Source organism: Carcharodon carcharias (assembly GCF_017639515.1).
Source record: "Carcharodon carcharias isolate sCarCar2 chromosome 39 unlocalized genomic scaffold, sCarCar2.pri SUPER_39_unloc_3, whole genome shotgun sequence".
NCBI lineage: Eukaryota > Metazoa > Chordata > Chondrichthyes > Lamniformes > Lamnidae > Carcharodon > Carcharodon carcharias.
In genome coordinates this window covers 796,356-823,778 of record NW_024470836.1, presented here as the reverse complement: position 1 = coordinate 823,778, position 27,423 = coordinate 796,356, and the positions used below count along the sequence as shown (strand labels likewise).

At 60.7% G+C, this 27,423-nt stretch overlaps 1 protein-coding gene across 1 annotated transcript; it reads right to left on the bottom strand.

Moving 5' to 3' along the window:
- Nucleotides 1-6,170: 6,170 nt before the first annotated feature.
- On the bottom strand, nucleotides 6,171-27,417 carry LOC121274970 (C-Jun-amino-terminal kinase-interacting protein 4-like). Its single transcript, XM_041182348.1, has 11 exons — nucleotides 27,355-27,417; nucleotides 23,712-23,853; nucleotides 23,160-23,283; nucleotides 19,636-19,716; nucleotides 19,302-19,369; nucleotides 15,248-15,396; nucleotides 13,599-13,770; nucleotides 12,528-12,641; nucleotides 12,029-12,199; nucleotides 8,646-8,768; nucleotides 6,171-6,682 (listed from the first exon to the last, which is right to left on the bottom strand). The coding sequence occupies exons 1-11, from the start codon at nucleotides 27,382-27,384 to the stop codon at nucleotides 6,597-6,599; spliced, it is 1,260 nt and encodes a 419-aa protein (XP_041038282.1). The 5' UTR covers nucleotides 27,385-27,417; the 3' UTR covers nucleotides 6,171-6,596.
- Between the last annotated feature and the right edge of the window lie 6 nt (nucleotides 27,418-27,423).

The following is a 27,423-nucleotide window of genomic DNA, read 5'->3' as shown; positions in this document are numbered from 1 at the left end:
AGAAGGTGGGTAGGTGGGGATTGAGGGAGAAGGTGGGTAGGGGATTGAGAGACGGTGAAGGTGGGTAGGTGGGGATTGAGGGAGACAGGGTGAAGGTTGATAGGTAGGGATCGAGGGGGGACGGGGAGAAGGTGGGTAGGTGGGGATTGAGGGAGACGGGGTGAAGGTGGGTAGGTAGGGATCGAGGGGGGACGGGCAGAAGGTGGATAGGTGGGGATTGAGGGAGACGGGGTGAAGGTGGGTAGGTAGGGATCGAGGGGGGACGGGGAGAAGGTGGATAGGTGGGGATTGAGGGAGACAGGGTGAAGGTGGGTAGGTGGGGATTGAGGGAGACGGAGAGAAGGTGGGTAGGTGGGAATTGAGGGAGACGGAGAGAAGGTGGGTAGGTGGGGATTGAGGGAGAAGGTGGGTAGGTGGGGATTGAGGGAGACGGTGAAGGTTGGGATTGAGGGAGACGGTGAAGGTTGGGATTGAGGGAGACGGGGTGAAGGTTGGGAGGTAGGGATCGAGGGGGGACGGGGAGAAGGTGGGTAGGTAGGGATCGAGGGGGGACGGGGAGAAGGTGGGTAGGTAGGGATCGAGGGGGGACGGGGAGAAGGTGGGTAGGTAGGGATCGAGGGAGACGGGGAGAAGGTGGGTAGGTAGGGATCGAGGGGGGACGGGGAGAAGGTGGGTAGGTAGGGATCGAGGGGGTACGGGGAGAAGGTGGATAGGTGGGGATTGAGGGAGATGGAGAGAAGGTGGGGATCGAGGGAGACGGGGAGAAGGTGGGGAGGAGGGGATCGAGGGAGAAGGTGGGGAGGAGGGGATCGAGGGAGAAGGTGGGGAGGAGGGGATCGAGGGAGACGGGGAGAAGGTGGGGATCGAGGGAGACGGGGAGAAGGTGGGGATTGAGGGAGACGGAGAGAAGGTGGGTAGGTGGGGATTGAGGGAGAAGGTGGGTAGGGGATTGAGGGAGACGGTGAAGGTGGGTAGGTGGGGATTGAGGGAGACGGGGTGAAGGTGGGTAGGTGGGGATTGAGGGAGACGGAGAGAAGGTGGGTAGGTGGGGATTGAGGGAGACGGTGAAGGTTGGGATTGAGGGAGACGGGGTGAAGGTTGGTAGGTAGGGATCGAGGGGGGACGGGGAGAAGGTGGGTAGGTAGGGATCGAGGGAGACGGGGAGAAGGTGGGTAGGTAGGGATCGAGGGGGGACGGGGAGAATGTGGGTAGGTAGGGATCGAGGGGGGACGGTGAGAAGGTGGATAGGTGGGGATTGAGGGAGATGGAGAGAAGGTGGGGATCGAGGGAGACGGGGAGAAGGTGGGGATCGAGGGAGACGGGGAGAAGGTGGGGATTGAGGGAGACGGGGTGAAGGTGGGTTGGTGGGGATTGAGGGAGACGGGGAGAAGGTGGGGATTGAGGGAGATGGGGTGAAGGTGGGTTGGTGGGGATTGAGGGAGACGGGGAGAAGGTGGGGATTGAGGGAGACGGGGAGAAGGTGGGTTGGTGGGGATTGAGGGAGACGGGGAGAAGGTGGGGATTGAGGGAGACGGGGAGAAGGTGGGTTGGTGGGGATTGAGGGAGACGGGGAGAAGGTGGGGATTGAGGGAGACGGGGAGAAGGTGGGTTGGTGGGGATTGAGGGAGACGGGGAGAAGGTGGGGACTGAGGGAGATGGGGTGAAGGTGGGTTGGTGGGGATTGAGGGAGATGGGGAGAAGGTGGGTAGGTGGGGATTGAGGGATACGGGGAGAAGGTGGGTAGGTGGGGATTGAGGGAGAAGGTGGGTAGGGGATTGAGGGAGACAGGGTGAAGGTGGGTAGGTGGGGATTGAGGGAGATGGGGTGAAGGTTGGTAGGTAGGGATCGAGGGGGGACGGGGAGAAGGTGGGTAAGTGGGGATTGAGGGGGACGGAGAGAAGGTGGGTAGGTGGGGATTGAGGGAGACGGTGAAGGTGGGTAGGTGGGGATTGAGGGAGACGGGGTGAAGGTTGATAGGTAGGGATCGAGGGGGGACGGGGAGAAGGTGGGTAGGTGGGGATTGAGGGAGACGGGGTGAAGGTGGGTAGGTAGGGATCGAGGGGGGACGGGGAGAAGGTGGATAGGTGGGGATTGAGGGAGACAGGGTGAAGGTGGGTAGGTGGGGATTGAGGGAGACGGAGAGAAGGTGGGTAGGTGGGAATTGAGGGAGACGGAGAGAAGGTGGGTAGGTGGGGATTGAGGGAGAAGGTGGGTAGGTGGGGATTGAGGGAGACGGTGAAGGTTGGGATTGAGGGAGACGGGGTGAAGGTTGGGAGGTAGGGATCGAGGGGGGACGGGGAGAAGGTGGGTAGGTAGGGATCGAGGGGGGACGGGGAGAAGGTGGGTAGGTAGGGATCGAGGGGGGACGGGGAGAAGGTGGGTAGGTAGGGATCGAGGGAGACGGGGAGAAGGTGGGTAGGTAGGGATCGAGGGGGGACGGGGAGAAGGTGGGTAGGTAGGGATCGAGGGGGTACGGGGAGAAGGTGGATAGGTGGGGATTGAGGGAGATGGAGAGAAGGTGGGGATCGAGGGAGACGGGGAGAAGGTGGGGAGGAGGGGATCGAGGGAGAAGGTGGGGAGGAGGGGATCGAGGGAGAAGGTGGGGAGGAGGGGATCGAGTGAGACGGGGAGAAGGTGGGGATCGAGGGAGACGGGGAGAAGGTGGGGATTGAGGGAGACGGAGAGAAGGTGGGTAGGTGGGGATTGAGGGAGAAGGTGGGTAGGGGATTGAGGGAGACGGTGAAGGTGGGTAGGTGGGGATTGAGGGAGACGGGGTGAAGGTGGGTAGGTGGGGATTGAGGGAGACGGAGAGAAGGTGGGTAGGTGGGGATTGAGGGAGACGGTGAAGGTTGGGATTGAGGGAGACGGGGTGAAGGTTGGTAGGTAGGGATCGAGGGGGGACGGGGAGAAGGTGGGTAGGTAGGGATCGAGGGAGACGGGGAGAAGGTGGGTAGGTAGGGATCGAGGGGGGACGGGGAGAAGGTGGGTAGGTAGGGATCGAGGGGGGACGGTGAGAAGGTGGATAGGTGGGGATTGAGGGAGATGGAGAGAAGGTGGGGATCGAGGGAGACGGGGAGAAGGTGGGGATCGAGGGAGACGGGGAGAAGGTGGGGATTGAGGGAGACGGGGAGAAGGTGGGTTGGTGGGGATTGAGGGAGACGGGGAGAAGGTGGGGACTGAGGGAGATGGGGTGAAGGTGGGTTGGTGGGGATTGAGGGAGACGGGGAGAAGGTGGGGATTGAGGGAGACGGGGAGAAGGTGGGTTGGTGGGGATTGAGGGAGACGGGGAGAAGGTGGGGATTGAGGGAGACGGGGAGAAGTTGGGTTGGTGGGGATTGAGGGAGACGGGGAGAAGGTGGGGATTGAGGGAGACGGGGAGAAGGTGGGTTGGTGGGGATTGAGGGAGACGGGGAGAAGCTGGGGACTGAGGGAGATGGGGTGAAGGTGGGTTGGTGGGGATTGAGGGAGACGGGGAGAAGGTGGGGATTGAGGGAGACGGGGAGAAGGTGGGGATTGAGGGAGACGGGGAGAAGGTGGGGACTGAGGGAGATGGGGTGAAGGTGGGTTGGTGGGGATTGAGGGAGACGGGGAGAAGGTGGGTAGGTGGGGATTGAGGGATACGGGGAGAAGGTGGGTTGGTGGGGATTGAGGGAGACGGGGAGAAGGTGGGGATTGAGGGAGACGGGGAGAAGGTGGGTTGGTGGGGATTGAGGGAGACGGAGAGAAGGTGGGTAGGTGGGGATTGAGGGAGACGGGGAGAAGGTGGGTAGGTGGGGATTGAGGGAGACGGAGAGAAGGTGGGTAGGTGGGGATTGAGGGAGACGGGGAGAAGGTGGGTAGGTGGGGATTGAGGGAGACGGAGAGAAGGTGGGTAGGTGGGGATTGAGGGAGACGGGGAGAAGGTGGGTTGGTGGGGATTGAGGGAGACGGGGAGAAGGTGGGGACTGAGGGAGATGGGGTGAAGGTGGGTTGGTGGGGATTGAGGGAGACGGGGAGAAGGTGGGGATTGAGGGAGACGGGGAGAAGGTGGGTTGGTGGGGATTGAGGGAGACGGGGAGAAGGTGGGGATTGAGGGATACGGGGAGAAGGTGGGTTGGTGGGGATTGAGGGAGACGGGGAGAAGGTGGGGATTGAGGGAGACGGGGAGAAGGTGGGTGGGTGGGTGTCGAGGGGCGGGGGACTGAGGGAGACTGTGCAGGGGGAGGGAGGTGCTGCATAAACCTCTCTAACAGACTCTGCCCGAACACCTGCTATCGCCAGTCCCTGTGGATCCTGTGGCTGAAACTCTCCCCTGTACCAACTCTCTCTCGAAACAGGCCCTGTTCCGATGTGAAACAGGAACCTGCTGCTCCCCGACAGTGCAACAGCTTCACTATCAGTTAGAAAGGGTCTTTCCCCCTCAAAACATCGGCGGAACAAAACTGCATTTCTATAGCGCCTTTACCCCCCCAAGAGTCCCCGCGATTCTTCACAGGAAGCGATTAAACAATACTCTTGACCCCACTCCGAGCCCCACGAGGGGTCAGAGAGGGAGGTTTTAAGGAGGGTCTGAAAAGGAGAGAGCAGGAGAGGTTGAGGAAGGGAATCCCAGAGCTTCGGGAGACCCACCCGCCGCCCCCCCACTCCCTCCCCCAGGCAGCTGAGGGCCTGGCCGCCAATGGTGGAGCGATGGGAATCGGAGTGGGGGAGGGGCTCAAGAGGCCGGAATCGGAGGAGCTCAGATCTCGGAGGGTTGTGGGAGGTTCCAGAAACAGGGAGGGGGTGAGGGAGGGATTTGAACAGGAGGATGAGAATTGCAGGGGCTGGAGGAGGTTACAGAGATAGGGAGGGAGGCTTTTACTCTGTATCTAACCCCGTGCTGTACCTGTCCTGGGAGTGTTTGATGGGGACGGTGTAGAGGGAGATTTACTCTGTATCTAACCCCGTGCTGTACCTGTCCTGGGAGTGTTTGATGGGGACAGTGTAGAGGTAGCTTTACTCTGTATCTAACCCCGTGCTGTACCTGTCCTGGGAGTGTTTGATGGGGACAGTGTAGAGGGAGATTTACTCTGTATCTAACCCCGTGCTGTACCTGTCCTGGGAGTGTTTGATGGGGACGGTGTAGAGGGAGATTTACTCTGTATCTAACCCCGTGCTGTACCTGTCCTGGGAGTGTTTGATGGGGACGGTGTAGAGGGAGATTTACTCTGTATCTAACCCCGTGCTGTACCTGTCCTGGGAGTGTTTGATGGGGACGGTGTAGAGGGAGATTTACTCTGTATCTAACCCCGTGCTGTACCTGTCCTGGGAGTGTTTGATGGGGACGGTGTAGAGGGAGCTTTACTCTGTATCTAACCCCGTGCTGTAACTGTCCTGGGAGTGTTTGATGGGGACAGTGTGGAGGGAGATTTACTCTGTATCTAACCCCATGCTGTCCCTGTCCTGGGAGTGTTTGATGGGGACGGTGTAGAGGGAGATTTACTCTGTATCTAACCCCGTGCTGTACCTGTCCTGGGAGTGTTTGATGGGGACAGTGTAGAGGGAGATTTACTCTGTATCTAACACGTGCTGTACCTGTCCTGGGAGTGTTTGATGGGGACGGTGTAGAGGGAGCTATATTCTGTATCTAACCCCGTGCTGTACCTGTCCTGGGAGTGTTTGATGGGGACAGTGTGGAGGGAGATTTACTCTGTATCTAACCCTGTGCTGTACCTGTCCTGGGAGTGTTTGATGGGGACAGTGTGGAGGGAGATTTACTCTGTATCTAACCCCTTGCTGTACCTGTCCTGGGAGTGTTTGATGGGGACAGTGTAGAGGGAGATTTACTCTGTATCTAACCCCGTGCTGTACCTGTCCTGGGAGAGTTTGATGGGGACGGTGTAGAGGGAGATTTACTCTGTATCTAACCCTGTGCTGTACCTGTCCTGGGAGTGTTTGATGGGGACAGTGTGGAGGGAGATTTACTCTGTATCTAACCCCGTGCTGTACCTGTCCTGGGAGTGTTTGATGGGGACAGTGTGGAGGGAGATTTACTCTGTATCTAACCCCGTGCTGTACCTGTCCTGGGAGAGTTTGATGGGGACGGTGTAGAGGGAGATTTACTCTGTATCTAACCCCATGCTGTACCTGCCCTGGGGCGTGTTTGATGGGGACGGTGCGGAGGGAGTGACAGTTCGACAGAGGGACCACAATTTCACAAGATCGCAAATCACTCGATTCGATTTATTGAGAAAATAGATCAGGTCAGATTTTTAAAAAAAAAATAATCATCACTCTCTCTCTCTCTCTCCGAGACAGAAGGGACGAGCAGCAGCATCATCATCGATTGGACCCCCGTGCTCCTGAAGAGACACCTTGACTTGTGAAGGGAGGGAGGGAGCAGCTGTTCGACTGTAGCGTGCATCGCCCCCTCCACTCCACCAGCTCTGCCGTCACTCGCGAGGTCGGAGTTTGCAACGGCTTCCTCGGGGAGAGTCGGGGGTGGGGGAGAGAAGGGTCGATTTGATCCTGAGGGTGGCAGGCTGTGGGGTACAGGGCCCCCGACGGCTTGCCACAGACACCGAGGGAGGTGCGTCAGTGCCGGCGGGTGGGTGCAGCACGATCCCGGGAGGCTGGGTTCAGGTTCTCACCCTCGAGACGACCAGGTGGCTGCGTTCGGATTTCAGCATTGCTGGGGTCCCGCGGTAAGTCTCACCGGCCTCGCCTACAACCGGGACCGAAAGCAGCACAGGTTTACACACCGGCCAGGGGTCAGAGCTTGTCCCGTCTCCCCCCCGGTACCCGCCCACCCTCACCCACAGGGTCAGAGAGACCCCTGTCTCCCCCCGGTACCCACCCACCCTCACCCACAGGGTCAGAGAGACCCCCGTCTCCCCTCGGTACCCGCCCACCCTCATCCACAGTGTCAGAGAGACCCCCGTCTCCCCTCGGTACCCACCCACCCTCACCCACAGGGGGACAGAGAGACTCCCCTCGATACCCACCCACCCTCACCCACAGGGTCAGAGAGACTCCCCTCCCCCCTCGGTACCCACCCACCCTCACCCACAGGGACCGAGAGACCCCCGTCTCCCCTCGATCCCCACCCACCCTCACCCACAGGGTCAGAGAGACTCCCCTCCCCCCTCGGTACCCACCCACCCTCACCCACAGGGTCAGAGAGACTCCCGTCTCCCCCCGGTACCCGCCCACCCTCACACACTGGGTCAGAGAGACCCCCGTCTCCCCTCGATACCCACCCACCCTCACCCACAGGGTCAGAGAGACCCCCGTCTCCCCTCGGTACCCACCCACCCTCACCCACAGGGGGACAGAGAGACTCCCCTCGATACCCACCCACCCTCACCCACAGGGTCAGAGAGACTCCCCTCCCCCCTCGGTACCCACCCACTCTCACCCACTGGGTCAGAGAGACCCCCGTCTCCCCTCGATACCCACCCACCCTCACCCACTGGGTCAGAGAGACCCCCGTCTCCCCTCAATACCCACCCACCCTCACCCACAGGGTCAGAGAGACTCCCGTCTCCCCTCGATACCCACCCACCCTCACCCACTGGGTCAGAGAGACCCCCGTCTCCCCCCCGGTACCCGCCCACCCTCACCCACAGGGTCAGAGAGACCCCCGTCTCCCCCCGGTACCCACCCACTCTCACCCACAGGGTCAGAGAGACTCCCGTCTCCCCTCGATACCCACCCACCTTCACCCACAGGGTCAGAGAGACTCCCCTCGGTACCCACCCACTGGGTCAGAGAGACCCCCGTCTCCCCCCGGTACCCGCCCACCCTCACCCACAGGGTCAGAGAGACTCCCGTCTCCCCTCGGTACCCACCCACCCTCACCCACAGGGTCAGAGAGACCCCCGTCTCCCCTCGGTACCCGCCCACCCTCACCCACAGGGTCAGAGAGACTCCCGTCTCCCCCCGGTACCCGCCCACCCTCACCCACAGGGTCAGAGAGACTCCCGTCTCCCCCCGGTACCCACCCACCCTCACCCACTGGGTCAGAGAGACCCCCGTCTCCCCTCGGTACCCACCCACCCTCACCCACAGGGTCAGAGAGGCTCCCGTCTCCCCCCGGTACCCGCCCACCCTCACCCACAGGGTCAGAGAGACCCCCGTCTCCCCTCGGTACCCACCCACCCTCACCCACAGGGGGACAGAGAGACTCCCCTCAATACCCACCCACCCTCACCCACTGGGTCAGAGAGACCCCCGTCTCCCCTCGGTACCCACCCACCCTCACCCACAGGGTCAGAGAGACTCCCCTCTCCTCTCAGTACCCACCCACCCTCACCCACAGGGTCAGAGAGACCCCCGTCTCCCCTCAGTACACGCCCACCCTCACCCACAGGGTCAGAGAGACCCCCGTCTCCCCTCGATACCCACCCACCCTCACCCACAGGGGGACAGAGAGACTCCCCTCTCCTCTCAGTACCCACCCACCCTCACCCACAGGGTCAGAGAGACCCCCGTCTCCCCTCGGTACCCACCCACCCTCACCCACAGGGGGACAGAGAGACCCCCGTCTCCCCTCGGTACCCACCCACCCTCACCCACAGAGACCGAGACTCCCCTCTCCCCTCGGGTACCCACCCACCCTCACCCACAGGGGGACCGAATGACTCCCGTCTCCCCTCACAATCGCACTAAATGTGACCGACACTCACCGATCCGAAAGTTGATGTAACCCTCACCTCCGCTTACAACCAAGACTGTCGTCTCCTCTTCACTCGGAGGAGGTGAGGCTCTGTCAGCTGCTACTCCAACTCTCTGACTGGCTGGGCCACTGACTGGAGCGAGAGAGAGAGAGAGAGAGAGACGGGGTGTATTACTGCCTGCAGGACTGTGCTCAGTAATCGGGCGCTTATAAAGCCCCGACAAATGGGAGGGTGCAGCTGTAGAACTTCGGCTGGGCACCGAGAGGCTGTTGGGGTGGGCAGGCAAGCGGCAGACGCAGTTCCGTGCGGAGAAGTGCGAAGTGACTCGTTGGGGTAGGAAGAATGCAGAAAGGTCAGACTAACACAGGGCGCAATTCTAAAGGGGGGAGGCAGGGGCAGAGGGAGCTGGGGGTTACACCCGAATAAATCGTTGGAGGTGGCCGGTCAGGTTGAGAGAGAGCGGGTGATAAAGCAGACAGTATCCTGGGCTTTATTAATAGGGGCAGAGAGTACAAGAGCAGGGAGGGTGTGTTGAGCTGGTATAAGGCACAGGTTCAGCCTCAGCTGGGGTGTTGTGTCCAGTTCTGGGCTCCGCACTTTAGGAAGGATGTGAGGGGGTTGGAGAGAGCGTGGAAAAGATTGACGAGAATGGTTCCAGGGATGAGGAACTTCAGTTCGCGGGGAGAGATTGGAGAAGTTGGGACTGTTCTCCTTGGGGAAGAGAAGGTCGAGAGGAGACTCGATCGAGGTGTTCAAAAATGTGAGGGGTCCAGAACAGAGTGGAGAGGGAGAAACTGTTCCCATTGGCGGAAGGATGGAGAACCAGAGAGGACACAGGTTAAGGGGATTGGGAAAGGAAGCAATAGAGACAGGAGGAGAAACTTTTTCACCCAGCGAGTGGTTAGGATCTGGAACGCACTGTCTGAGAGTGTGGGGGAGACAGGGTCAATCGAGTGGTTAGGGTCTGGAACACACTGTCTGAGAGTGTGGGGGAGACAGGGTCAATCGAGTGGTTAGGATCTGGAATGCACTGTCTGAGTGTGGGGGAGACAGGGTCAATCGAGTGGTTAGGATCTGGAACGCACTGTCTGAGAGTGTGGCGGAGACAGGGTCAATCGAGTGGTTAGGATCTGGAACGCACCGTCTGAGAATGTGGGGGAGACAGGGTCAATCGAGTGGTTAGGGTCTGGAACGCACTGTCTGAGAGTGTGGGGGAGACAGGGTCAATCGAGTGGTTAGGGTCTGGAACGCACTGTCTGAGAGTGTGGGGGAGACAGGGTCAATCGAGTGGTTAGGGTCTGGAACGCACTGTCTGAGAGTGTGGGGGAGACAGGGTCAATCGAGGCGGTGGAGAGGGGATTGGATCGCTCTCTGGAAGGGGAGAGTGGTCAGGGAGAGGACGAGGGGAGTGGGTCACTCATTCAGGAGGGTGAGGAACTGAGGAGTGTTGATGTTGCGGTAGACTTGGGAGCGTTGGTACAAGGCCTGTAGAAAGTTAGTGTGTGGGTGCAGCAAGCAACTGGGAAGGGAGATGGTGAGCGGGCCTTTATTGTAAGGCGGTGGGGGGGGTGGCAGGAGTACAGAATGAAGAAGCCTCGTTACAATCGGACAGGGTTTTGGCCAGGTCACATCTGGAACGCTGGGCGCAGTCTTGGTCTCCGCAGTTAAGGAAGGACGCACTTGCATCGGAGGTGGTACAGCCGGGGTCCACCAGATTGGTCACCGGGGGAGTTATCCTCCGGTGAGAGGCTGGGTAAATTGGGTTCATGTTCTCCGGGGTTTGGAAGAACGAGGGGGAGATCTCATGGGAAGCTACAAAACCCTGGAGGGGGCTCGAGAGGGTGGACACTGAGAGATTGTTCCCGCCGGCCGGGGGGAATCTAAAACACGGGGTTGGGGGATGGGGGGTGGGGGGTGGGTGGGCACAGTCTCGGGAGGAGGGGGCCGATCGTTTGGGACTGAGGAAGAGGAGAAGAAACATCTTCACTCAAAAAGGGGGCTGTGAGTCTTGAGAACTCGCCAGCCCAGAGGGGTTGTGGGTGCTCCGTCGTTGAGTACGTTTAAGGCTGGGGATAGACAGATTTTGGGTCTTGGGGGGTGGGGGTGGGGGTGGGAATTAGGGACATGGGGAGCGGGAGGGAAAATTGAGTTGAAGCCCAAGATCAGCCATGATGGTATTGAATCCAAAAGAAGAGTATTATCTGAATGGTGAGAGGTTGCAGAGCTCTGAGGTACAGAGGGATCTGGGTGTCTTAGTGTATGAATCACAAAAGGTTAGTGTGAAGAGTATTATCTAAATGGTGAGAGATTGCAGAGCTCTGAGGTACAGGGGGATCTGGGTGTCCTAGTGTATGAATCACAAAAGGTTAGTGTGAAGAGTATTATCTAAATGGTGAGAGGTTGCAGAGCTCTGAGGTACAGAGGGATCTGGGTGTCCTAGTGCATGAATCACAAAAGGTTAGTGTGAAGAGTATTATCTGAATGGTGAGAGATTGCAGAGCTCTGAGGTACAGAGGGATCTGGGTGTCCTAATGCATGAGTCACAAAAGGTTAGTGTGCAGGTACAGCGAGTAATTAGGAAGCTAATAGAATATTATTGTTTATTGTGAGGGGGAATTGAATACAAAAGTAGGGAGGTTATGCTTCAGTTGGACAGGGCACTGGTGAGACCACATCTGGAGTGTTGTGAACAGTATTGGTCTCCTTATTTAAGGAAGGATGTAACTGTATTGGGAGCAGTTCAGGGAAGGTTTACCAGACTGACACCGGGAATGCGCGGCCTGTTTTATGAGGGAAGGTCGGACAGGTTAGGCTCGTATCCGCTGGAGTTTAGAAGCGTGGGAGGCGACTTGATTGAAACCTTTAAGATCCTGAGGGGTCTTGGACAGGGGGGGGATGTGGTGAGGAGGTTTCCTCTTGTGGGAGAATCTAGAACGAGGGGAGAGGGGGAGGTCACTGTTTAAAAATAAGGGGTGGCCCATTTAGGACAGAGATGGGGGGAAATGTTCTCTCTCCGAGGGCGGTGAGTCTTTGGAACTCTCTCCCTCAACAGGAGGTGGAAGCAGAGACTTTGAATATTTTGAAGGCCGGGGTGGGTAGATTTTGGATTCACAAGGGGGGTGACAGGTTATCGGGGGGGGGAGGGGAGGCAGGAATGTGGGGTTGAGGTGACAATCGGATCAGCCACGATGTTATTGGATGGGGGAGCAGGTTAGAGGGGCCGAGTGGCCGACTCCTGCTCCTCCTGTCCAGCATAGATGCACAGGCTGAACTGCAACCCCCACCCCCCCACCACCACCACCCCTCCCTGTACTGTAACCAGCCCGACAAAGACGCAGCCTTAGGGCAAAAGGGACAAAATCCGACCCCATCCTTAACCAAGAGTGACTCACCTGAAACTGACACAAAGAATCTCACAGCATCTCGATGTCCATGGAAACAGATCTGGGCCAAGGACATGGCGCAGTATGGGATGGTGGAGGGCACCGCTACCCCCTGCAGTGGGTCCTCCTGGCCAGCAGGAGCGCCGTTGCTGATTTTCGGAATCGAACCGGCCGCCAGCTCTGTCGAAGAGAGGGCGGAGTTGAGACAGAGATGGGGCACTGCTTCTCGCCGCCGCGCCCCTCCCCCCACACCCCCCACCAACACCCCCCACCCCAACCCCCCCCCACCCCCCCACCAACGCCCCCCCCACCTCCTCCTCCCGTTACCCTGCAGCCGAGGACTTCTCAGCGCGGGGAGCTGGCAGGGATCGCGCATTGTGAACACCTGGGCCCTGTTCCCCGGGGGGCTCGGCTCAAGAGATTACAGGCTAAGCCAGCAGGTGGGGTTTCTCGCCGGGTATAAGCCGCCACGGAAGCAAACCGCGAGCACCGAGCGCGGAGCACTCACCGGCCGAAAGGGGCGCCGAGACGATGAACCCGGTCCCTGTCCCGATCCACAGCCGCTCGCAGATCACGGACAGGGCCGTCACCTGGAGTAGGGAGAGACCAGGGGGCCGCGAACCTGGCAAACAGAAGAGCGGATGGGGCGTCACTCACAGGGAAGCACACCAGCACCGACGCCGACACCCACCCCCGGCCACATCCACACACCAGCCCTCACGTTGAACCCCCCGTCACCAAGTTACACGTCCCTAAGGCCTTCCCACAGGATCGATTATCCAACCTAACTTGACCCGGAGCCAGAAGGGGAGATATTAGGGAGAGGTGACCGAAACGTCGGACACACAGCGGGGTTGGAAAGACCGTCTTAAAGGAGGGGAGAGAGAGAGAGAGAGAGAGTGGTGGAGAGCTTCAGGGAAGGAATTCCAGAGCGTAGACTCGGAAGCCAATGGCGGGGCGATGGGAATCAGGGGGATGCTCGAGAGGCCGGAATCAGGGGAGCGCAGAGATCTCGGAGGGTTGGAGGAGGTTCCAGAGATAGGGAGGGAGGGGGTTGAGGGAGGGATTTGAACAGGAGGATGAGAATTGTAGGGGTTGGAGGAGGTTCCAGAGATAGGGAGGGAGGGGGTGAGGGAGGGGTTTGAACAGGAGGATGAGAATTGTAGGGGCTGGAGGAGGTTACAGAGATAGGGAGGGAGGGAGGGGTTTGAACAGGAGGATGAGAATTGTAGGGGCTGGAGGAGGTTACAGAGATAGGGAGGGAGGGGGTGAGGGAGGGGTTTGAACAGGAGGATGCGAATTGTAGGAGCTGGAGGAGGTTACAGAGATAGGGAGGGAGGTGGTGAGGGAGGGGTTTGAACAGGAGGATGAGAATTTGACTTTCGAAGTGTTGCTGGACCGGGACTCGGTGTCGGTTCAGCGAGGACTGGGAGGAGGGGATGGGAACAATCGAGTCAGGAAGGGGGGGAGAACGGAGGCACAGGACGAGGATGAGTGGATGAGCCGAGACTGGGGCAGAGGTCACACACACACACACACACACACTCGAACCCTTCCCCACCAGGTCGGGCACACTCACCAAACATGTTAGTGACAAAAGGCTGGATATTGACCTCCTGCAGCAGCTGTGCTGAGTGAGTGTGGAACAGGCGTAGCACCGACTCCAACCTGACCGACACCCAGACCCCCTCATCCTGACCGGCCAGGTGTCGGACCTGTCTCTCCGGGTGGGGAGTCACCTCGAACCATTTCTACAGCGGACGGACACATGCAGAGAATGAGGCCAGCACGGGGTTAGATACAGAGTAAAGCTCCCTCTACACTGTCCCCATCAAACACTCCCAGGACAGGTACAGCACGGGGTTAGATACAGAGTAAATCTCCCTCTACACTGTCCCCATCAAACACTCCCTGGACAGGTACAGCACGGGGTTAGATACAGAGTAAATCTCCCTCTACACTGTCCCCATCAAACACTCCCAGGACAGGTACAGCACGGGGTTAGATACAGAGTAAATCTCCCTCTACACTGTCCCCATCAAACACTCCCAGGACAGGTACAGCACGGGATTAGATACAGAGTAAAGATCCCTCTACACCGTCCCCATCAAACACTCCCAGGACAGGTACAGCACGGGGTTAGATACAGAGTAAAGATACCTCTACACTGTCCCCATCACACACTCCCAGGGCAGGTACAGCACAGGGTTAGATACAGAGTAAAGCTCCCTCTACACCGTCCCCATCAAACACTCCCAGGACAGGTACAGCACGGGGTTAGATACAGAGTAAATCTCCCTCTACACTGTCCCAATCAAACACTCCCAGGACAGGTACAGCACGGGGTTAGATACAGAGTAAAGCTCCCTCTACACCGTCCCCATCAAACACTCCCAGGACAGGTACAGCACGGGGTTAGATACAGAGTAAATCTCCCTCTACACTGTCCCCATCAAACACTCCCAGGACAGGTACAGCACGGGGTTAGATACAGAGTAAAGCTCCCTCTACACCGTCCCCATCAAACACTCCCAGGACAGGTACAGCACGGGGTTAGATACAGAGTAAATCTCCCTCTACACTATCCCCATCAAACACTCCCAGGACAGGTACAGCACGGGGTTAGATACAGAGTAAATCTCCCTCTACACTGTCCCCATCAAACACTCCCAGGACAGGTACAGCACGGGGTTAGATACAGAGTAAATCTCCCTCTACACTGTCCCCATCAAACACTCCCTGGACAGGTACAGCACGGGGTTAGATACAGAGTAAATCTCCCTCTACACTGTCCCCATCAAACACTCCCAGGACAGGTACAGCACGGGGTTAGATACAGAGTAAATCTCCCTCTACACTGTCCCCATCAAACACTCCCAGGACAGGTACAGCACGGGGTTAGATACAGAGTAAATCTCCCTCTACACTGTCCCCATCAAACACTCCCAGGACAGGTACAGCACGGGGTTAGATACAGAGTAAATCTCCCTCTACACTGTCCCCATCAAACACTCCCAGGACAGGTACAGCACGGGGTTAGATACAGAGTTAATCTCCCTCTACACTGTCCCCATCACACACTCCCAGGACAGGTACAGCACGGGATTAGATACAGAGTAAATCTCCCTCTACACTGTCCCCATCAAACACTCCCAGGACAGGTACAGCACAGGGTAAGATACAGAGTAAATCTCCCTCCACACTGTCCCCATCAGACTTTACCCTCACCTGGATTTTGAGGTGTTTCAGGTTGATGATGTAGACCCGGTTCCTGTATCCACACCAGACCCCGTCGGAGACAGAGACCACACAGCGCACTGAATGCCGGGGGGGCCCCAGGTCGAGAGAGCGATGACCCGTCAGGTCCCAAGTCCCGTCTGTGTGAGAGTGAGGGAGAGAGAGAGCGAGAGGGAGAGGGAGAGGGTTAGAGACAGGCAGACAGAGGGAGAGAGGGAGGGAGAGAGGGAGGGAGAGAGGGAGGGAGAGAGGGAGGGAGAGAGGGAGGGAGAGAGGGAGGGAGAGAGGGAGGGAGAGAGGGAGGGAGAGAGGGAGGGAGAGAGTGAGGGAGAGAGTGAGGGAGAGAGGGAGGGAGAGAGGGAGGGAGAGAGGGAGGGAGAGAGGGCGGGAGAGAGGGCGGGAGAGAGGGCGGGAGAGAGGGCGGGAGAGAGGGCGGGAGAGAGGGCGGGAGAGAGGGCGGGAGAGAGGGCGGGAGTGAGGGAGGGAGAGAGGGAGGGAGAGAGTGAGGGAGAGAGGGAGGGAGAGAGGGAGGGAGAGAGGGAGGGAGAGAGGGAGGGAGAGAGGGAGGGAGAGAGGGAGGGAGAGAGGGCGGGAGAGAGGGCGGGAGAGAGGGCGGGAGAGAGGGCGGGAGAGAGGGCGGGAGAGAGGGCGGGAGAGAGGGAGGGAGAGAGGGAGAAAGGGAGGGAGAGAGGGAGGGAGAGAGGGAGGGAGAGAGGGAGGGAGAGAGGGAGGGAGAGAGGGCGGGAGAGAGGGCGGGAGAGAGGGGGAGAGAGGGCGGGAGAGAGGGAGGGGAGAGAGGGCGGGAGAGAGGGCGGGAGAGAGAGGGCGGGAGAGAGGAGGCGGGAGAGAGGAGGCGGGAGAGAGGGCGGGAGAGAGGGAGGGAGAGAGGGCGGGAGAGGTCTAGAGACAGGCAGACAGAGGGATAGAGGGAGGGAGGGAGTGAGTGAGTGAGTGAGTGTGTGAGGGAGAGAGAGAGAGAAATAGAGAGAGGGAGAGGGAGGGACAGAGGGACAGGGGGACAGGGGGACAGGGGGACAGGGGGACAGGGGGACAGGGGGACAGGGGGACAGGGGGACAGGGGGACAGGGGGACAGAGAAGGGGCTGCGTATTCAGCCATGGTGAGTGGGACTCGAGTGTTGGTCGGGGGGTTGGGGTGGGGGTGTGTGTTGGTATGGGGTGGGGGGGTGAGGTTGGGGGTTAGGGGGGTGAGGTTGGGGGTTAGGGGGGTGAGGTTGGGGGTTAGGGGGGTGAGGTTGGGGGTTAGGGGGGTGAGAGGTTGGGGGTTAGGGGGGTGAGAGGTTGGGGGTTAGGGGGGTGAGAGGTTGGGGGTTAGGGGGTTAGGCTTAGGGGGGTGGGGTAGGGGGGTGGGGTAGGGGGGGTGGCGTTGGGGGCTGGCGTTGGGGGGTGGGTGTTAGGGGGGTGGGGGTTAGGGGGTGGGGGTTAGGGGGTGGGGGTTAGGGGGTGGGGGTTAGGGGGTGGGGGTTAGGGGGTGGGGGTTAGGGGGTGGGGTGTGGGGTTAGAGTTAGGGGGTTAGAAGGTGGGGTGAGGGGGTTAGGGTCAGGGGGTTAGGATTAGGGGTGGGGTTAGGGGCTGGGAGTTAGGGGGTGGGGGTTAGGGGCTGGGGGTTTAGGGGGTGGGGGTTAGGGGGGTGGGGTTACGGGGGTGGGGTTAGGGGGGTGGGGTTAGGGGGGTGGGGGTTAGGGGGTGGGGGTTAGGGGGTGGGGGTTAGGGGGTGGGGGTTAGGGGGTGGGGGTTTAGGGGGTGGGGGTTAGGGGGTTAGGGGGGTGGGGGTTTAGGGGGTGGGGGTTTAGGGGGTGGGGGTTTAGGGGGTGGGGGGTTAGGGGGTGGGGTTAGGGGGTGGGGTTAGGGGGTGGGGTTAGGGGGTGGGGTTAGGGGGTGGGGTTAGGGGGTGGGGTTAGGGGGTTGGGGTTGGGGTTGGGGGTTGGGGTTAGGGGGTGGGCTTAGGGGGTGGGCTTAGGGGGTGGGCTTAGGGGGTGGGGTTAGGGGGTGGGGTTAGGGGGTGGGGTTAGGGGGTGGGGTTAGGGGGTGGGGTTAGGGTGTGGGGTTAGGGGGTGGGGTGGGGGGGTGGGGTTGGGGGGTGGGGTTTGGGAGGTGGGGTTGGGGGGTGGGGTTGGGGGGTGGGGTTGGGGGGTGGGGTTGGGGGGTGGGGTTGGGGGGTGGGGTTGGGGGTTGGCGTTGGGGGGTGGGGGTTAGGGGGTGGGGGTTAGGGGGTGGGGGTTAGGGGGTGGGGGTTAGGGGGTGGGGGTTAGGGGGTGGGGGTTAGGGGGTGGGGGTTAGGGGGTGGGGTTAGGGGGTGGCGTTAGGGGGTGGGGGTTAGGGGGTGGGGGTTAGGGGGTGGGGGTTAGGGGGTGGGGGTTAGGGGGTGGGGGTTAGGGGGTGGGGGTTAGGGGGTGGGGTTAGGGGGTGGCGTTAGGGGGTGGGGGGTTAGGGGGTGGGGGTTAGGGGGTGGGGGTTAGGGGGTGGGGGTTAGGGGGTGGGGGTTAGGGGGTGGGGGTTAGGGGGTGGGGTGTGGGGTTAGAGTTAGGGGGTTAGAAGGTGGGGTGAGGGGGTTAGGGTCAGGGTGTTAGGATTAGGGGTGGGGTTAGGGGCTGGGAGTTAGGGGGTGGGGGTTAGGGGGTGGGGGTTAGGGGGTGGGGTTAGGGGTGGGGGTTAGGGGGTGGGGTTAGGGGGTGGGGTTAGGGGGTGGGGGTTTAGGGGGTGGGGGTTTAGGGGGTGGGGTTAGGGGGGTGGGGTTAGGGGGGTGGGGGTTAGGGGGGTGGGGGTTAGGGGGGTGGGGGTGGGTTAGGGGGTGGGGGTTAGGGGGTGGGGGTTTAGGGGGTGGGGGTTAGGGGGTGGGGTTTAGGGGGTGGGGGTTTAGGGGGTGGGGGTTTAGGGGGTGGGGGTTTAGGGGGTGGGGGTTTAGGGGGTGGGGTTTAGGGGTGGGGTTAGGGTGGGGTTAGGGGTGGGGTTAGGGGTGGGGTGTTGGGGGGGTGGGGTTAGGGGGTGGGGTTAGGGGGTGGGGTTAGGGGGTGGGGTTAGGGGGTGGGGTTAGGGGGTGGGGTTAGGGGGTGGGGTTGGGGGGTGGGGTTAGGGGGTGGGGTTAGGGGGTGGGGTTAGGGGGTGGGGTTGGGGGGTGGGGTTGGGGGGTGGGGTTGGGGGGTGGGGTTGGGGGGTGGGGTTGGGGGGTGGGGTTGGGGGGTGGGTTGGGGGGTGGGGTTGGGGGGTGGGGTTGGGGGGTGGGGTTAGGGGGTGGGGTTAGGGGGTGGGGTTAGGGGGTGGGGTTAGGGGAGGGGGTGGGGTTAGGGTAGGGGGTGGGGTGTGGGGTTAGGGGGTGGGGTTAGGGGGTGGGGTTGGGGGGTGGGGTTGGGGGGTGGGGTTAGGGGGTGGGGTTAGGGGGTGGGGTTAGGGGGTGGGGTTAGGGGGTGGGGTTAGGGGGTGGCGTTAGGGGGTGGCGTTAGGGGGTGGCGTTAGGGGGTGGCGTTAGGGGGTGGGGTTAGGGGGTGGGGTTAGGGGGTGGGGTTAGGGGTGGGTGGGGTTAGGGGTGGCGTTAGGGGGTGGGGTTAGGGGGTGGGGTTAGGGGGTGGGGTTGGGGGGTGGGGTTGGGGGGTGGGGTTGGGGGGTGGGGTTAGGGGGTGGGGTTAGGGGGTGGGGTTAGGGGGTGGGGTTGGGGGGTGGGGTTGGGGGGTGGGGTTGGGGGGTGGGGTTAGGGGGTGGGGGTTAGGGGGTGGGGTTAGGGGGTGGGGGTTAGGGGGTGGGGTTTAGGGGGTGGGGGTTAGGGGGTGGGGGTTAGGGGGTGGGGGTTTAGGGGGTGGGGGTTAGGGGGTGGGGGTTAGGGGGTGGGGTTAGGGGGTGGGGGTTAGGGGGTGGGGTTTAGGGGGTGGGGGTTTAGGGGGTGGGGTTAGGGGTGGGGTTGGGGGGTGGGGTTAGGGGGTGGGGTTAGGGGGTGGGGTTAGGGGGTGGGGTTAGGGGGTGGGGTTAGGGGGTGGGGTTGGGGGGTGGGGTTGGGGGGTGGGGTTAGGGTTAGGGGGTGAGTGGGTCCCGTACCTGGGTTCCTGTGGAAGATTTCTAACATTCCGTTCCCCAGAGTTACCACCACAAATCCTCCGGTGTACCTGTGAGGGGGGGAGGCGGAGGGGGGGAGGGGGGACGAAGTGGGGGGGGTAGAGGAAGTGGGGTGAAGGTGCCAAGTTGGGTAAGAGAAGCAAATTGGGTTCAGTTGTCTCTCATTCTCTGCCGCCATTCCCGCACCCTCCCCCCAACTCACACCGCTGTCCCCACCCCCTCACCCCCGCTCACACACACCGCTGTCCCCACCCCCTCACCCCCACTCACACACACCGCTGTCCCCGCCCCCTCACCTACCCCACCCAGTACTCACACGATGCTGTGGACACACTCGGCCAGTTGGACTAGGTGCAGACACCGTCTTCGACAGCAGTCGGTCAGGTGGAGAAACAACCTGCAGTACGAGACAGAGAAAGAGAGACGGACAGAGCGACAGACGGACAGAGCGACAGACGGACAGAGCGACAGACGGACAGAGCGACAGACGGACAGAGCGACAGACGGACAGAGCGACAGACAGACGGACAGAGCGAGAGACAGACGGACAGAGCGAGAGACAGACGGACAGAGCGAGAGACAGACGGACAGAGCGAGAGACAGACGGACAGAGCGAGAGACAGACGGACAGAGCGAGAGACAGACGGACAGAGCGAGAGACAGACGGACAGAGGGAGACACAGACGGACAGAGGGAGACACAGACGGACAGAGGGAGACACAGACGGACAGAGGGAGACACAGACGGACAGAGGGAGAGTGACAGACGGACAGAGGGAGAGTGACAGACGGACAGAGGGAGAGTGACAGACGGAGAGGGAGAGTGACAGACGCAGAGGGAGAGTGACAGACGCAGAGGGAGAGGGACAGACGGAGCGGGAGAGGGACAGACGGAGCGGGAGAGGGACAGACGGAGCGGGAGAGTGACAGACGGAGAGGGAGAGACAGACAGAGAGAGAGAGACAGACAGAGAGAGAGAGAGAGACAGAGAGAGAGAGAGAGACAGAGAGAGAGAGAGAGAGACAGACAGAGAGAGAGAGAGACAGACAGACAGAAAGAGAGACAGACAGACAGAAAGAGAGACAGAGAGAGAGGGAGAGTGACAGAGAGAGAGGGAGAGTGACAGAGAGAGAGGGAGAGTGACAGAGAGAGAGGGAGAGTGACAGAGAGAGAAAGACAGAGACAGAGAAAGAGAGGGAGAGTGACAGAGAAAGAGAGGGAGAGTGACAGAGAGAGAGGGAGAGTGACAGAGAGAGAGGGAGAGTGACAGAGAGAGAGGGAGAGTGACAGAGTGAGAGGGAGAGTGACAGAGAGAGAGGGAGAGTGACAGAGAGAGAGGGAGAGTGACAGAGAGAGAGGGAGAGTGACAGAGAGAGGGAGAGTGACAGAGAGAGGGAGAGTGACAGAGAGAGGGAGAGTGACAGAGAGAGAGGGAGAGTGACAGAGAGAGAGGGAGAGTGACAGAGAGAGAGGGAGAGTGACAGATAGAGAGGGAGAGTGACAGAGAGAGAGGGAGGGAGAGACACAGCAAGAAAGTGAGAGCGAAAAGGGGGACAGGTTGAGGGAGAGAGTGGGATGGACAGAGGGATGGAGATAGAGAGAGGGAGAGAGAGAGAGACGGGGAGCGGAGAATCATCAATCTTCATTCAAATACTCACTCGACTCCTCCCCAAACCATCAAACCCTCAGGGACTTCTACTCGAACCCTCCTGGGATATCACCTGACATGGCCGTGTTTACGCTGCATGCTATTCAACCACAGCATGCCTCACAGCAGCTTCTTGCCATGAGCTGGGAGATTGAAGGGGAAGGGGTTTGGGTCCATTGGGATTGTGTACAGTGGGAGTGAACGGGAAGGGGTTTGGGTCCATTGGGATTATGCGCAGTGGGAGTGAACGGGAAGGAGTTTGGGATTGGGATTGTGTACAGTGGGAGTGAGCGGGAAGGGGTTTGGGTCCATTGGGATGGTGTACAGTGGGAGTGAACGGGAAGGAGTTTGGGATTGGGATTGTGTACAGTGGGAGTGAATGGGAAGGGGTTTGGGTCCATTGGGATTGTGTACAGTGGGAGTGAACGGGAAGGGGTTTGGGTCCATTGGGATTGTGTACAGTGGGAGTGAACGGGAAGGGGTTTGGGTCCATTGGGATTGTGTACAGTGGGAGTGATTGGGAAGGGGTTTGGATCCATTGGGATTGTGTACAGTGGGAGTGAACGGGAAGGTGTTTGGTATTGGGTGTGTACAATGGAATTGATTGGGAAGGGGTTTGGGATTGGGATTGTTTACCGTGGGAGTGAAGGGGAAGGGGTTTGGGATTGGGATTGTGTACAGTGGGATTGAACGGGAAGGGGTTTGGGATTGGGATTGTGTACAGTGGGAGTGAACGGGAAGGGGTTTGGGTCCATTGGGATTGTGTACAGTGGGAGTGAACAGGAAGGGGTTTGGGATTGGGATTGTGTACAGTGGGAGTGAACGGGAAGGGGTTTGGGATTGGAATTGTGTACAGTGGGAGTGAACGGGAAGGGGTTTGGGTCCATTGGGATTGTGTTCAGTGGGAGTGAACGGGAAGGGGTTAGGGATTGGGATTGTGTACAGTGGGAGTGAACGGGAAGGGGTTTGGGTCCATTGGGATTGTGTACAGTGGGAGTGAAGGGGAAGGGGTTTGGGATTGGGATTGTGTACAGTGGGAGTGAGCGGGAAGGGGTTTGGGATTGGGATTGTGTACAGTGGGAGTGAATGGGAAGGGGTTTGGGATTGGGATTGTGTACAGTGGGAGTGAACGGGAAGGGGTTTGGGATTGGGATTGTGTACAGTGGGAGTGAACAGGAAGGGGTTTGGGATTGGGATTGTGTACAGTGGGAGTGAACGGGAAGGGGTTTGGGTCCATTGGGATGGTGTACAGTGGGAGTGAAGGGGAAGGGGTTTGGGATTGGGATTGTGTACAGTGGGAGTGAACAGGAAGGGGTTTGGGATTGGGATTGTGTACAGTGGGAGTGAATGGGAAGTGGTTTGGGTCCATTGGGATTGTGTACAGTGGGAGTGAACAGGATGGGGTTTGGGATTGGGATTGCGTACAGTGGGAGTGAACGGGAAGGGGTTGGGATTGGGATTGTGTACAGTGGGAGTGAAGGGGAAGGGGTTTGGGATTGGGATTGTGTACAGTGGGAGTGAACAGGATGGGGTTTGGGATTGGGCTTGTGTACAGTGGGAGCGAATGGAAAGGGGTTTGGGATTGGGATTGTGTACAGTGGGAGGGAATGGGAAGGGGTTTGGGTCCATTGGGATTGTGTACAGTGGGAGTGAACGGGAAGGGGTTTGGGACATTGGGATTGTGTACAGTGGGAGTGAACGGGAAGGGGTTTGGGATTGGGATTGTGTACACTGGGAATGAATGGGAAGGTGTTTGAGTCCGTTGGGATTGTGTACGGTGGGAATGAATGGGAAGGGGTTTGAGTCCGTTGGGACTTTAAAAAGAAATGATTTGTTTGTGGGATGCAGGGTGTGTCCAGCTGGTCCGGCATTTATTTCCCACCCTTAATTGCCCTTGTTCAGAGGCTGTTTAAGCATTAGCCACAAGGGGCTGTGGGTCTGGAGTAACATGTACACCAGACCGGGTAAGGAGGCCAGATTTAACCACCCTAAAGGGCATTCGTGAACCAGATGGATTTTTTTTTTTTTACCACAACCGATGATACCTTCATGGTCATCTTTAGATGATTAATTCCCGATTTTTATTGAATTCAAACTCCACTACCCGCCCTGGGGGGGGGGCGGAATTGAACCCAGGACCCCGAAGCATGACCCTGGGCTTCTCCGAATTACCGAGGACTGATCTCTACTCACCTGCCGCTCTGGGATCCCAGCCATACTGTCGGCTCCGCGCTGGTGTGCCCATGGGAGGCTGGGTCTCTGGAGGCCGCTGCCTGGCGCCAGCTCGGTTCCCTCTCCTCTTGTGCGCCGGGGTGAGCTGAAACACGGGTACGATTGAGGGACCTGCTCGAGGTGTATCCGGGAGACACTACAACAAAAACACAGCTCGATCCTCACCCCCGTTCGGCGCTGGTTCATACCAGGGCCCTGGCATCAAGGAGGAGGGGTCCGGAACACACCCGGGCCTCACCTCTGAGGGGCCAAGCATCGAGGGTGTCAGCACTCGCTCCATCACGCAGGCCGACACTCCCCCCTCCCTCCCGGAGCCAGTACTGAGGGAGTGCTGCACTGTCGGAGGGAGATTTATGTAGCTATGCTGGTCATGGGGAGTTTCAGAATATTTCGTGGGGGGCACCTTATGAGAGGGGAATCGCTCTCCCCACGCCAATCACCAAGTTTGTGTGCACAGAGGTGGGGGAAGGAAAGGAGAGACAGGCGATGCCCCACCCAGTCAAATAGCCCTACCTGGCACGCTGGCAATGCAGAGGATCCGGCAGTTGGCGATGGTGAAGTGATCCAGCACGTGGTTCGCCCGCGTGGCGTCGAGGACCATCACCTCAGTCTCGGAGTGGCTCCCAGAGCAAATCCAGAGGCTCCCAGAGGAGACCTGTCAGGGTGGGGGTGAAGGAAGGCACAGAGAGAGCGGGGGGGACGGAGAGAGCGGGGGGGACGGAGAGAGCGGGGGGGACGGAGAGAGCGGGGGGGACGGAGAGAGCGGGGGGGACGGAGAGAGCGGGGGGGACGGAGAGAGCGGGTGGGACGGAGAGAGCGGGGGGGACGGAGAGAGCGGGGGGGACGGAGAGAGCGGGGGGGACGGAGAGAGCGGGGGGGACGGAGAGAGCGGGGGGACGGAGAGAGCGGGGGGACGGAGAGAGAGAGAGAGCAGGTGGACGGAGAGAGAGAGAGAGAGAGAGAGAGAGAGAGCGGGGGTACGGAGAGAGAGAGAGAGAGAGCAGGGGTACGGAGAGAGAGAGAGAGCAGGGGGACGGAGAGAGAGAGAGAGCGGGGGGTACGGAGAGAGAGAGAGGGAGAGAAAGCGGAGGGACGGAGAGAGAGAGAGGAAGCGGGGGGATGGAGAGAGAGCGAGTGAGCGGGCAGACGGAGAGAGAGAGGGAGAGCGAGCGGGTGGACGGAGAGAGAGAGAGCGAGCGGGCGGACGGAGAGAGAGAGAGCGAGCGGGCGGACGGAGAGAGAGAGAGCGAGCGGGCGGACGGAGAGAGAGAGAGCGAGCGGGCGGACGGAGAGAGAGAGAGCGAGCGGGCGGACGGAGAGAGAGAGAGCGAGCGGGCGGACGGAGAGAGAGAGAGCGAGCGGGCGGACGGAGAGAGAGAGAGCGAGCGGGGCGGACGGAGAGAGAGAGAGCGAGCGGGCGAGAGAGAGAGAGCGAGCGGGCGAGAGAGAGAGAGAGAGCGAGCGGGCGGACGGAGAGAGAGAGAGAGAGCGGGCGGACGGAGAGAGAGAGAGCGAGCGGGCGGACGGAGAGAGAGAGAGCGAGCGGGCGGACGGAGAGAGAGAGAGCGAGCGGGCGGACGGAGAGAGAGAGAGCGAGCGGGCGGACGGAGAGAGAGAGAGCGAGCGGGCGGACGGAGAGAGAGAGAGCGAGCGGGCGGACGGAGAGAGAGAGAGCGAGCGGGGCGGACGGAGAGAGAGAGAGCGAGCGGGCGGACGGAGAGAGAGAGAGCGAGCGGGCGGACGGAGAGAGAGAGAGCGAGCGGGCGGACGGAGAGAGAGAGAGCGAGCGGGCGGACGGAGAGAGAGAGAGCGAGCGGGCGGACGGAGAGAGAGAGAGCGAGCGGGCGGACGGAGAGAGAGAGAGCGAGCGGGCGGACGGAGAGAGAGAGAGCGAGCGGGCGGACGGAGAGAGAGAGAGCGAGCGGGCGGACGGACGGAGAGAGAGAGAGCGAGCGGGCGGACGGAGAGAGAGAGAGCGAGCGGGCGGACGGACGGAGAGAGAGAGAGCGAGCGGGCGGACGGAGAGAGAGAGCGAGCGGGCGGACGGAGAGAGAGAGCGAGCGGGCGGACGGAGAGAGAGAGCGAGCGGGCGGACGGAGAGAGAGAGCGAGCGGGCGGACGGAGAGAGAGAGCGAGCGGGCGGACGGAGAGAGAGAGAGCGAGTGGGCGGACGGAGAGAGAGAGAGCGAGAGAGTGGGCGAACGGAGAGAGAGAGCGCGGGCGGATGGGGAGAGAGAGAGAGAGAGAGCGCGAGCGGGTGGACGGAGAGAGAGAGAGAAAGCGGGGGGACGGAGAGAGAGAGAGAGAAAGCGGGGGGACGGAGAGAGAGAGAGAAAGCGGGGGGACGGAGAGAGAGAGAGAGAAAGCGGGGGGACGGAGAGAGAGAGAGAAAGCGGGGGGACGGAGAGAGAGAGAGAGCGCGAGAGGGCAGACAGAGAGAGAGAGAGAGAGGGCGCGAGCGGGCAGACAGAGAGAGAGAGCAAGCAGATGGACGGAGAGAGAGAGAGAGAGGGCGCGAGCGGGCAGACAGAGTGAGAGAGGGCGCGAGCGGGCAGACAGAGAGAGAGAGAGGGCGCGAGCGGGCAGACAGAGAGAGAGAGAGGGCGCGAGCGGGCAGACAGAGAGAGAGAGGGCGCGAGCGGGCAGACAGAGAGATAGAGAGGGCGCGAGCGGGCAGACAGAGAGATAGAGAGGGCGCGAGCGGGCAGACAGAGAGAGAGAGAGGGCGCGAGCGGGCAGACAGAGAGAGAGAGAGGGCGCGAGCGGGCAGACAGAGAGAGAGAGAGGGCGCGAGCGGGCAGACAGAGAGAGAGAGAGGGCGCGAGCGGGCAGACAGAGAGAGAGAGAGGGCGCGAGCGGGCAGACAGAGAGAGAGAGAGGGCGCGAGCGAGCAGACAGAGAGAGAGAGAGGGCGCGAGCGGGCAGACAGAGAGAGAGAGAGGGCGCGAGCGGGCAGACAGAGAGAGAGAGAGGGCGCGAGCGGGCAGACAGAGAGAGAGAGAGGGCGCGAGCGGGCAGACAGAGAGAGAGAGAGGGCGCGAGCGGGCAGACAGAGAGAGAGAGGGCGCGAGCGGGCAGACAGAGAGAGAGAGAGGGCGCGAGCGGGCAGACAGAGAGAGAGAGAGGGCGCGAGCGGGCAGACAGAGAGAGAGAGAGGGCGCGAGCGGGCAGACAGAGAGAGAGAGAGGGCGCGAGCGAGCAGACAGAGAGAGAGAGAGGGCGCGAGCGGGCAGACAGAGAGAGAGAGGGCGCGTGGGGGCAGACAGAGAGAGAGAGGGGGCGCGAGCGGGCAGACAGAGAGAGAGAGGGGGCGCGAGCGGGCAGACAGAGAGAGAGGGGGCGCGAGCGGGCAGACGGAGAGAGAGAGAGGGCGCGAGCGGGCAGACAGAGAGAGAGAGAGGGCGCGAGCGAGCAGACAGAGAGAGAGAGAGGGCGCGGGCGGGCAGACAGAGAGAGAGAGGGCGCGTGGGGGCAGACAGAGAGAGAGAGGGGGCGCGAGCGGGCAGACAGAGAGAGAGAGGGGGCGCGAGCGGGCAGACAGAGAGAGAGGGGGCGCGAGCGGGCAGACGGAGAGAGAGAGGGGGCGCGAGCGGGCAGACAGAGAGAGAGCAAGAGGGTGGACGGAGAGAGAGAGAGAGAGAGGGCGGGGAGAGAGAGAGTCAGATGGGATATGTGGTCTCCTCAGAATCGGTCTACTTCTCTCCCTGCTCTAGAGGGCCACTGGATAAGCCTCTCAGTTCACCACCTGCTCCCGTGTTCCAGGTCTGGTTGGACTCCGGACCCTCGTGACTCCCTCCCAGGATTGAGGGAGGGGCCCAAGGTCAAGGAGATGCATCGGGCTCCCTCTCTGATTTGAGAATGCCCTGACCTCCACTGCCTCACCCCCTCACCTTTGCCCCCCACGCACCCCCCCCCCCCACCCCACAGAGAATGGGAACGAGGCTCTCTAAGTCGGGTGATGCCACCCCCAGTCAAGTAGCTGGGCTGTCCGGCCACCCTCGGGGCAGAGGGGTTCTGGTGCCACGATGGCAGCATTTGCAGAGGGATGGGGCGTGTGGTAGAGGAGGAGGGGGGATGTGGGGCAGGGGGTGGTCGGGTACAGGTCAGGTAGGGCTCCCTCGCCTCCCAGTTACCCTCTCAGCATCCGCTTCCGCACCTGCAGTTTGGCTTCAGCCGCCTGGCTCATCCCCGACTGGCGGAGCTTCCCCTCGGAGTGCTGGACCCC

Excerpts from the sequence above, each read along its gene's own strand:
- LOC121274970 (XM_041182348.1), bottom strand. The coding sequence starts at position 27,384 with ATGAGCCAGGCGGCTGAAGCCAAACTGCAG. Across the intron at positions 12,200-12,527 it reads CTCGGCGCCCCTTTCGGCCG|AGCTGGCGGCCGGTTCGATT; the intron begins GTGAGTGCTCCG and ends TCTCTTCGACAG. Across the intron at positions 8,769-12,028 it reads ATTCTTTGTGTCAGTTTCAG|TCAGTGGCCCAGCCAGTCAG; the intron begins GTGAGTCACTCT and ends CTCTCGCTCCAG.